General features: G+C 35.8%; 1 protein-coding gene and 1 non-coding gene across 5 annotated transcripts in view; both read left to right on the top strand.

The window, feature by feature from the left end:
* The window catches only part of Sh (Shaker), a 123,331-nt gene that overhangs the window by 26,361 nt on the left and 84,924 nt on the right, over positions 1-12,046 (top strand). Inside the window, exon 1 of one of the 4 annotated variants that reach the window (XM_015978041.2) lies at positions 11,075-11,260. The exons of the other annotated variants lie outside the window; for them this stretch is intronic. Coding sequence (XP_015833527.1) covers positions 11,181-11,260 — 80 coding nt within the window. The 5' untranslated portion in view covers positions 11,075-11,180. Of the gene's footprint in view, positions 1-11,074; positions 11,261-12,046 lie in introns of those variants that run through there. 4 annotated transcript variants of the gene reach the window in all.
* TRNAP-UGG (transfer RNA proline (anticodon UGG)) lies at positions 235-306 on the top strand. The gene has a single exon. It is a non-coding gene; the product is annotated as a tRNA-Pro (tRNA).

Here is a 12,046-nt window from a genome sequence, read left to right as displayed (position 1 = left end):
TCTTATCTTTTAAATCAAATTTCGAAGTTTGAGTTGTTGCTGTCGCTCCAGTGAATAAATTATTGCAACAAAATTTGTACACTTGTACATTGTACTTGGACAAGTTTTAGAAAATATAGGCTTTCGGCATTTGCTTTCTGTTCCTAGTACATCCACTTATTTTTTATGACCCTAGATTTGATAAAGCGAATTAGGCGAATTTGTTGCAAAAACAGCAATAAAATTATTTACAACGGCTCAATGGTCTAGGGGTATGATTCTCGCTTTGGGTGCGAGAGGTCCCGGGTTCAAATCCCGGTTGAGCCCACGTTTTGTTAAAAATTTTGCAGGGTCTGAAGATGCAGGATTCTTAGTCTATTCTATTTTAAAAATAAATTTCAATTTTCTATCACCACAAATACCTTAAAAGCCAAATATTTATTGGAAAGCAATTTGCATGCAATTCCTCGCAATCGGTGCAGCCTTATTTTATAAACCTGGAAATCCACACTTGTACTAAAAATAAAAAAGTCTTTACACCAATTGGAAAATGGAAATGCATGTGCCACCTGCTTGCAGACGCGCCTCCGGCACACAATAAATTTCGTCAGAATTTCGCTCGCAGATCTCGAAATTTATCTAACGACTTTACTTAGAAAAAGCGATATCGGCCCTTAGTAATAGTCCCTAGCTACTTTAAAATTTAGAAGAGCCAAATTGGACATTTGCACCGTCTGGAATCGAACTCGCTATCGGCTAGTCACAGTTAAATAAATGATGATTGACGCAAAAGCTCCATCTATTCTCATCACGTACAATACGAGCGATGGATTCAATAATAATAGCCACCCCCTCACGACGATAACGTGTTTGAACACTTTCTGCAATCCCTAACCGGAAGTTTTCAATATGTTCGCCCTCCGAGCACCTGTCCATATCTTCCGTTCTCGTTTTGGAACTCGCCTTCAACCTGGAGTTTATTCCAGCTTTCGACCCTCCAAGCGCGAATTAAAACGGAATTTATGACGACCATTACTTTCGCCCAACACGAAATTTAAAGATGAAATGAGTTAGAACGATGGGCCTTGTAATTAAAAAGAAGTGTAAAAAGTTACGATGTGGAAAATGCCTCCTAAACGGATAATTACACTTTATTGGGGCAAACACGCTAATTGTTTGAATCCGGATTTTAATAGAATGAATCTTCCAGCTTTTTGCTGCGTTGTATAAGATTCCTGTTTGCATTTCCGGCTGGCTGAAGTGAAATATGCTTTTTCAGAGACGTGTACATATTTGTTTACTTCCTGGAGAAATTATAATTTGAAATTTGTTTGTTCTGTCTCTTGGGAATTATGTCTCTAATTTGGATTATGATAAATGGGAACGTATTTCACTATAATTTTAATTTTGCAAGTTAAAAACGACATAAATTCGAGTAAATTATTAAAAGCGCCAGTCGTGTGAGATTTCATTTGAAATAAATTTATTACCCGATTTGATGGCTTGTTTTGTGCAAAATTGTAATTCCAATAAATTTATTTTTGCCCACGTAGTAATAAAATATTTATTTCAATTTAGATATTTGTGAACATAGTTGGTTTACACAGAATTTGTCGGGCGAGTCCGCATTAAATAATAAAGCTAATTAAATATAAAAATAGAATTAAAAAAATAAACTGTTTGTAGAAGTAATTTCAGGATTAATCCACTCGGCGTTTGTCGGGGCACAGGGACGCGAAAACGCACAGTTAAAATTCTCTAAAGGATAATATTAAGGCGTCAATTTTCAGCAGCAATTTCATCGCTTTAAGGCAACTTTAATAAAACTGCATCTTGTGCCAAGTGTTTCAGTTTTACGTTAATGAATCGAATTACTTATTTATAAAAGTGGTTTTGCTATTGATCCAAAAAACGAAAAGTTGGCGACAAAATACCCAATTTGATTGCAGGACAAGAGTCCACACTGCTAGTTAATGTCACTATCCTTAATCCCTGTCTTTCCTGCTAAGAACCGGGATTTGGTCGTGTTTTGTCCTTCCTCGACCAGAGCTTCTCTTTAACAATACGATCGAAAATCTCTCGAGAACCTTTAGTCACAACGTCTGTCATAAATTCAATTAAAATTCCAGTAAAACTTTTTTATCATTAATCCTGCGGTTTCGTCAATGAAAACATTCACTTTTTCATTACGTGTTCGTGTGCTGTGTTTAACCAGGATTAAGGGAGACATGTGTCGAGAGGTGCTGAATCCATCAGAAGTGAAAATGCAATAAAGAAGGAGGTCTCGAAAGTGGTCGATAATGTAGATTTTAGATAAGACAGCGTAACCTATAGCTCACCTACATTACATATTTTAGGTTTTCCATATATTCCAGACCGTTGGTGAAGTAACGGTGTGCTGGGGTAAAAATAAACTCACGGACGATATCATAACGCTTTGATTTATTCGAACCGCACGATATTTTTATTCGAAACAGGGTAAATAAGCACTCAGGGGTGTAATGCGATACGGTTTGTCCATTAATGTGAGAAACCCGCATCGCATTTTTTATACATAGTTAAGCTGACATCTTTGAAAGATGTTTCATTTCTATAATCGCTTTAGATCAACTTTAGAAATAAAATAATTGCTAAAATGTTGTTACTGTTTTCCACTCTGGGTTTCTCAACAATTCGAAAATCTACAGTTGTTTTTTTCTACTTTGTTTCACAAATTGTTCATTGTGAAACTGGAAGTAGTTTCACAAAGAGAACTTTTGTGCAACTCGTTTTAGCTGGGTGTCATCAGTCATCACTGTAATCTAGTGTGTAGCCTGCCAACAGCGCCAAGTCGTTTATTGATAAAGCCCGAATAATTAACAAAATTAAGAGAAAAGTTCGAACATATTTTGATAAGTTTAACTAAACAAAAGCAAACAACAAAAATACAAAGTAGAAAAAATAGTCTATTAGACTCGTTAATTGTGGCACTCCTTTGTCGTGCCCCAAAACCATTCGTGCCACAATGGAACGTTTTATAAAACTCGTAGAATAATACGCTATTTTTTAATGCTTTAATCTGATTAGTGTTTAAAGACGGTTTCAAAGTTTTAAGTTTTAACGTTGGAATTCATGTATAAATTTAATAAATTCAAATATCATTAAAACTTATTGATTCGCTTCATCTAGAAAAGTTACTAAAAAAAGACTATTTTCTAATTAATGTTTGCTAAAATATTATTCTTTTTTTATGTCACTAGAGTTTAAAAGATTCTATTTGTGCTTAAATAATAAAAATTAATTTTTGCCAACACATTTTTTAAGCAAAAATGTGCCAATGTTTTGGGTTATTAACACCTGTTTATTACCGTATTGCGATTTAATGTGTGGGTTTTATATCATTCTAGACGAATATTTTACTCAGCCGTTGTCTCCAAAACGTCTATATATTATTCGGATTCTTCGCTACTTTAAGTCCTGAACGGTTTTCTCTTTGTCGTAAAAGCGTCTGAATAAATTTATGACAAGAAATTTATGGACTGAAATCCTGTACAAGCAGTCCTCCACAGCCAGACGTTTGTTTATCCAAATCCCTGCTGACTTTACTTTCATATCATCAGTCAAAGAGTAAATTAATTAATGTAAAATTGTCATTCGGACTCTGATTAATTGAAACTCTTTTGATCATTCTGGTGTGACATTTACGTGCTTGGCATGCCTGACCAATTTTATTATTTCAAAAAATCCATTATTGTCAAATGCATTGACCACACGTGGAGCTTTTGCACATATTCATCGAACTGTGTTAATTAGAAACGTGCAGCTGCATTTTATCAACCTATTTTTAAACAACAATATACCGGAAAGTAAATTTAAGTGCATTAAACCCAGTGCAAAACACAAGGAATTTTTGCGGCTGAATCGGCTGAAAGGTATCGATTTGGCGGATTTGATGTAAGAAGCGGATAATTATAGGCGACACCTCCGGCAATAAATATCGGCTTGAATACCGCCGTTTTTCCCGGAATTGATAAAACGGTAGTCGTCGTAATTTCAACTAACATTACTTACGTTCCGTCCCATTAATCTTGCCTTTGAAATGGTAAAGGTGGAAGTGTTTATTATCCCCGAATTGGAGTCCTCCGCCGCTCCAACACACCCTTTATCCGACTTACAACTCACGTATTAAATGGTAATACCGCCGCCAACTGTCACACAATTCCCGCGTTAATTAGTCTAACGGAATGTGCTAAAGGTGCCGAAATATCGCTGATAAATTGGCCCTGTTGCGGTTTGTTTTGACGTTTCACAAAAGCCGGCGATTTCATGTTCAATCGCTGATCCGCTCTCATGACTTCCATTGTGACCAAGCTTCATTCATTAACCGGAGCTTTATTCATGGGGCGTGTCAAAAAAGCGGCTGTTGCAACGCGAGATACTGAATTATTTAAATCAATCAGAGTGGAGGTTTGAGCCGAATTGAATTTTGCGCTTCAAGTGTTGTTCATTTATCGGTTTGGGTGAGGTCCAAGATTTTTTTCGATATCTCTCAGCGAAGGGGAAAGGATAATAGGAGTTAATACGTCACGTGGCGCGGTTGTTTATCTTTATGTGGCTAGAGCTGCAAAAAATTACATTTTTGTGCAAGGGTAGTGCGAACAACTTTAATTAAAACTGGGCTTTGTGTCCCCTTTAAGATAAACGAGCTCCAATTAAGCAAATTGTTTATTTCAATGTTTATCAAACCATGGTATCAATTTTTTTTAATAAACAAAACTAAAACCAAAAATTTATTAAGCTCTAAAGCGTGACGAATTTATTAACGAATCGCTCCAAGTATCGTTCTTTGTATTATAAGTACCGAGAGTTTGAAAATATTTCGAATCAGAGCAAGCTGGGCCTGAAGGTGTGTCTTGCTCTAATTCAGGATATTTTCGATCTCATGATATAATTTTATGAAGTTGAATAAATTTGGTTTCGAAAAAAACCAAAGTTGCTGATTATTGCTTTTTACTTTAACCAATGAAGTAGGTGTTTGTGTTTTAATTTTCCTGATACCCTTAAACCCACACACATAATTAAACTAAAAGTGTTTGCATTTTATTTCATCCCATTTTTCCAACTTTTTATAGCCCTATGTTATTTAAAAAGGGTAAAAGTTAATCTGCCTGAGGCATAAAAAACGAGTTTTATTTTTATTTTATTACAAGTTTTTCAGCGCTGTAGCAATTAGATTTATATTGAAAATCAATTTTTAACCGAATTTTAAACGGGATGCTTTTGATGCAAATCTCAATCCTGTCAAAAGGATAAAAATTATTTGGGAACAGATGTTATTAAAGCACATAAATCTTTAATCCTCGGAATTTTGTATGGTATCGAGAAGACCAGTCGAGATTATTCCTCCCAAATCTGATCAGTTGATCACCAAATAATGTTTGGCATCATGCCATAATGTGGCTTTGCGTGTATTAATGGTCTCGTTATCAGTAAATAGACATCGACCATTCGCACTTCCATCACTTGATTTAAAATTAGTCACTCAATAGTAAAATTTTTGTTTCATAAATTCTGCTAAATGCAGTTTTATTTGATCGTTAAAATATTTTAATAATTTTACGTTCCAAACAATGAAAGCGCAGTTGTTATGGCATAATTATTATTTATTACAACTGTGGAAAGCACGTAAGCTTTCTGAAGAGGTTGCAACTGCTACTACTGAACCTTTTCATGACAGTTTTAGAGCTCTTGTAACTAACCCCAAGATTTTACTTCCGGAATGTATGAAAGTTGATATTGTTACATATTTCGAATTTCGCACGAAAGTCGTATTGATTATCCATCATATGTGTAATATTCGCTTTTCATAACTCCAAGTAAGGTGAATTTTATCAGCTTTCGAGACGAATGAAGCGACATAAATCATACCTATTGCAATTTTTACACAACTGCTATGACTTTATTTCCGGTGAGTTTTGCCGGAAAGCAATGGGAATACCAGTAATTTATTTTCTTTTTGTCCCGTACATTACAAACATGTGTTACCTACAGATTTACATATTTTACAAGAAGGTGGACGCCAGTCACGTTTTATTGTGGCGAAAGTTATCTGTTTCGTTTAAATTAATTTAAAACTTGTGATTACTTAACGGTGTAAAACAAGATAAAATCACCCGAAAATTCGCTTTCAACTTTAATGTGGAAGTCACAACTTGGCTTTTATCATTTTATTAATTTCCTTATAAAACTTTAGTAAAACGACTTGGATATCAGAAAATCCGAGACGATAATAACCGAATTGAGCACACTTCCGTCAGTGTGCACGGTTTAATTTCCTGCTGTAACTGGCGGTAAAGTTCCATCTACTATTCAGATCACTAACGACACAACTCGATCAAAACCGTTTTCGATCCAACTGCAGAAGAACCTGCTATTTTTGCACCGCTCCAACACGCTCCTGTTTATCCGATATGAAGTTCGCTAATTAGAGGATATTGCGTGTTTCGGAAACTTTAATGCAACGTTCTGTGATGGAGCTTTTATATGACAAGCTGTAATGAATGGGGATAAGTTATCCTGATGGATTTCCGGTTCTGCAAAATGTGCGTCAATCGCTTTTTGACGAAACGTGTGTTTTTATTCGAATTTTTTTGACGATTTGGAGTGGGAAAAACGTATCTGTGTCAAGTCAAGGGAAAGGCTTTTCCAATTCATTTCCGCCCAAGACTAGATATTTTCCGTTTCTAGACGTCGCTTCTGCTATATCTAGGAGTTTCCGAAGGCGTTTTATTGCAACGCTAAATGAAAAATAATCTAGTTTATTAAACGTTGGTCTTTGTTGCGACTGAAATAGTGTTGAGCATTCGCATATAACTCTTAACATTATCAAGTGTAATTGTAGCTCCATTCATCTTCTTGGAGCTTCCATTAAGTGGATGCTGAAGCATGTATCGAAATAATTTACAGCTGTATACTCTATTGAATGTTCTAGCCGTTTTACTTTAACGATTCCAATTCTGACAAAACTGAATTGTTTCTTAACGTAAACTTTTTAGAACAATTCTGAACTCTCTAAATTGTAATTAAAAACCATTAATTACGCACTCTCCTAGTCGTTTCAAAAATAATAATCGGGCACATGACTTGCAGAATCTTTTCAAATTGAATCCAATGCCGGGATTGTATCCGTCAGGGCAGCGGCTTAACGTATGATGAATTGTGGTAATAAAAAGCGCCACAAATTCAATTTTAAAAATCATTAGTAAAAATTAGTATTTTGGCAAGACTGACCGCTGGATGGAGCAAATCTGGCAGCTTTACTATCCGAACAACCCTTGAGGGATAAACGTGCCGATATTTTATACGTGAGTCCTTCGGGATGCGTGTACACTGATAAATAATGTCTCAATTCCCGGCCAAATTTTATTAAACGAAAACTCTTCGTGTAATGAAGTTTTCCCGAAATTTGTGTACGGACAAAGTCGGATTTAAGGAAACGAAGGGCTGCGTAATTTGCAAATTTGTTTATTAGCGAGCGGTGGCGCATAGACGGGAGCTTTAAGAGGGAGGAAAGCTCTAGTGAGCAGCGGTGTTCCGAAGTCACGTAAAATCGCTCCGGATGGTGGATATACATTACCATATTCGTGGCAGTGACCACGAAATCGAAGTTATGTCGGAATTTTTCCCGAAAGCTCATTAAAGTTTTGTCGTGAATTTAGATTAACAGGTAGATCACTTCAAAGTCCACTGGAATGAATGAGTAATGAAGACGAACCGCGTCGAAACAAATCACCGAATAATTGCAGCGGATTTGCGTTTACTTTACGGCGGAAATATTAATTAAAGTATAATTTTAATTAGCGTTCTGTTAACCCACATAACAGATTTGGACGTGCAGGATAATGCGGACTGAAAGGCGAGTTTATTGAAAGTGGACCGGACAAGAAAGGGTTTTGATGACGTTTGGTCAGATAGGCCATAATTTACAATTCAAATGGTTCGCCCAAGTTTCAACCATGTTTTCTTGTAAAAGGTTGCACGAAGGCAACTATTCGATCGGAAAATTGCTGGTCTGGTTTTTTCAATTTTCTACTACAGGGGTTAACACCATAAAAAGTGGTGAAAAGCTGATAATTACAGATGGTTTTTGGTGCGTCCTTTGACACCCTGATGGAGTGAAACGGATGCGAAGCATTATTTAAAGAGAAAGAAATGACTCGGAGAGTTCCTAAGGGTGCACCACCTTGATATTTATTAATGATGCCGGGGCTGAGATTTCAGAGCGAAGGGAAAATAAATAGATGCTTGGTAGCAAGTGCAGAAACTAAACCGTTTGTCACGACTCGACGATTGCCTGCCACTTCAGTGTTTGTGTTAGAAATTTACATGAGTTTAAATTGTGCGCTGTATGAATTATATAACCGATGTAATGAATTTGAATGACAAACAACAGGGATGTAAAAAATCCCCTTTAATTTGGTTTGAGTGCGATTTTAACGAAATATCTTTCACGCGTCTGAGCGGTAAAGTTGCACAGACTTTCTGGAGTAATGCGACAGATTCAGCCAAACAGCTCTAATTCGGCATTATGCAGACGACACACAATTAATTCTAGCTTTAAGCTCAATATTACCAACAATACACATTCACTGAGTGATTAATGGTGAACATCCAGGCTTGGCCGTTATGGACACCACTGTATCCTTGAAGGAATTGTCACAGATAAACCCAACCAGAAAGATAAAGTTTGGTGTTTTTGTTAGCACAAATAATAAGAATTAAACTTTGTGTCAAATGAACTTATTCACCTGTAAAATTGAAAACTGAGAGTCTCTCTCAACCAGACAATATCTGGAAAATTCTTTACACTACGCCAAGCACAAGATTTAATTTACGCTCAGTTTGTAACACAGTTAAATTAAACGCTTCTAACTGTTTGTTGTAAGAAATTGACCGCCAAATTTGGGTTTAGCAAGACAAATCTTCCACAAGCCGCAACGCATTCACCGGACAAACTTCCCAATATTAAACCAACAAACTCTCGCTCTCTCAATAAACATTTTCTTGGTGGTTTCTCTCGTCTTTCTCTGAATTCGTTCATTGATTTCCCGGCACTTTGCTCCAATAAATTTCATTCTTATCAGGAAATATATTTGCTCCAATTAAAGTTGACTCCCGAAAAACCAGAACAACGTGGGTGTGTTCCGACTTTTCTCAATTCATTTTCGCGCAAACAAAATCATCAAAGTTGAGCTTTGATGCTGGATTTGATTTCGAGAAAATGGAGAAATGTTCGCCATCAATTGAAATAAAATGAATTTTTTCTGATTCAAGTTTAATTTCACTTATTAAAATAAGAACGTGGTGTTTTGAAGACACTAAAATTGAATTGTGAAAAAACAAGCAAACTCGATATTCGTCACCAATTTTATTGGACTTTTTCTCGAGATTTCAAGCTCAGACTGAAATTCTAGCTTTGCCTTTTTGCTTGAACTTGATCTCTGAACTTACAGGAGATACGACTTCTAAGTCCTGTCGTTCGCTCCTTGCACCTGTCTGTGGCAACACCAAAAATAAAATTGCACCAAAGCCAAGGTTTATCAAAGCGTAAAATCACAACCTTAAAGCTCATCATTAAAGCATTTAGTGGCTGATAATTTAAGCATCTTTGAATCTAATTTGGCGGACTAAAGCAGAAGTTACAAAGTCTGGTTACGATCGAGCATTCTCTTTAGTTTAATGGCTACATCTTACTAAATGGTAAAGTTTCTCCTTTAAATAATTTATTATCTCTATTAGGAATGGCTTATGCTTAGGAAAATTGTTTCTTTTTGTTATTTTGAATAAAAAATTGAGAGAGATGTACACAAAATGAGTGGAGCTGTCTTTAAGAGATAATGGCTTGATGGCAAGTCAAACACATTAAACCGGGAAGGAGCGTCAGTTTTGAGAGGGTCTGAATCAAGATCTTTTGAAAACATATCGTAAAGGCTAATAATTTCAGCGGAACGCGTTTGGGGTCTTAAGCTTTTGGCGCCTTATTTTGTTAAGAATTTTTCCTCACTTTTAAAGAAACCGCTAATTTAAAAGTGAAATTTATGTTGTGATTAAACAACGACTAATTGAAAATTGGTTAAATGTTGTTTTATGTTCATTTTCAACGCATGAAATCGAACCGGATATTAAAACGGATTTGCTTCCTATTTAAACCAATTTCAACGCGAATAAATGACAAATGGATGCATTAATACACAAATTTGTTGATAAAGCATGGCTGAAATTTGGTATAGATAATTTGTCAAAATTGCAATATGCAGAAATAATTTAAGAACCGCGCAAGCTCACATATAAAAATATACTGCCTTCCAGTTTTATTGTTGGTATAAATAATGAAAAGAAACACGGAAAGGTGCTAAAGTTTATTTACTCTGCTATAACCAGAGTTGTGAATAATTTACGCAAGAAATGAAAATCTAAAATGGTTTTTTAAATTTATTTACAAATAAATTAATTTTGGTTAAAACTTATTGATTTTAATTAAATTGTTGTTTGTTTCAGGTAAGTTCTGCCATTAGTGACTAGAAGAATGAATTAACTACTGTAAGTTGATTTTTTTCACCCCTTTTAATAAATTCAGCGATTTGCATAATCAATTATTACAATTCAAACTAGGAATTGCCATTTCGGTTGGAATTCTTCACGCGAAAAACATGTAGTTGAGCCAACGCTTGACAGATGTCGCTCCTGACTTAGTATCCAACATACAAACCGGCCGTCGAGCTTTGCAGGAATTTTCCTGCACAAAAGCTCGCGTTCAGGATAAAAGCACACAAAATTACCAACCGAGCGTCGAGCTTGCTGAGCTTCAAGCGGAAAACACGCGAGTCCAGCAGCGGCGAGCTTTCGATAACTTAAAGCTCGAAATTTGAGTGTTTGAAAGCTCGCTTTTTGTAAATATACCGGCAGTTTTTAATGGGAACAATAGCTTTAAGTGTGGGTATAATGTTATTATTAGTTGCGGCTAGTGAATCGTCTGGAGTTAGGCGACACGACTTGGTCTAATTTTAGTCCAGAATCACACGATTCACCATAATCAAGAGCTCTCTAGCTTTAACCACTTTGCCGCTGATTGACCATCGAGCTTTAAGCGATGGAGCGTATTTAAGCGTGTTTGTGATGTTTGTGATCGTTGAGAATTGTCTGTGATTGTCCCTCAGAATGACATGGCCTATATTAGTACCGCACATCATAGGTCGCAAAAGGCAGATGTAGGACTTCCACCACCTTCCATTCAGAGAAGAAGGTAGGAAAGGTAAATACCTTACCTTACCATTTGTCCATTTCCAGGACCGGTTTTATGCGGTTAAGTGCAAAAGTTGGCGACGTTTGTGTTGTTACATTTATTTCCATTCCGACTTTTATTGTTCTCGTTGAGGTAATTTTCAACAAAAGCGTTTATTTTTCGAGACATTTTACTTCACATAAATGAGAATGACAAATAATAAATTCTGACCAAAGCGTGATTATTTTTAGAGGAATGTGTATTGTTTTTTGTAATTTCCAAACTCTTGTTTTAAAATACATTAAGCACAGCTTTCGGAGCCATTAATGCAAATTTGCAAAGTTTATGCCGCCTTGGTGACTGTAGCGGTAGTTTGACAGTGTTTGTGTTTTTTAATTTTTCTTAACAATGCGAACTACAATTGGAGAGCATTTTTGGAACGTGTCCAAGCCGACAAGTGGGTTATCAAAATAGAGTTCGTTTTTGTACAAAACTACAAGACTTGAGGTTTTTCCATATAAATATGTATTACAGTGTGCTTAAATAAAGCCGATTTTAACACAAGATAAATATTTTTTTAATTGGATTTTTCCGGGGACATTGTCACGAGTTGCGGCGAGACATTTGCCAACAAGTACACTTAAAACTATTTCTGAAGGACATTGGCAAAAATTTGTTTCACTTTGGTCTGGGCAAAGTTATATTTAAAGACTATTAATTTAAGTTTTAATTGGTTTTTACTGCAGCTCATTTAAAATTAAAATATCTGCGCTGCATAAGATTAGGTATAAAATTGTAGCAAACTGC

The sequence above is a fragment of the Tribolium castaneum genome, chromosome 1 (genome assembly GCF_031307605.1).
Source record: "Tribolium castaneum strain GA2 chromosome 1, icTriCast1.1, whole genome shotgun sequence".
Lineage (NCBI taxonomy): Eukaryota > Metazoa > Arthropoda > Insecta > Coleoptera > Tenebrionidae > Tribolium > Tribolium castaneum.
Note: the sequence above shows the minus strand (reverse complement) of the source record. Positions and strands in the feature narration are given on the sequence as shown.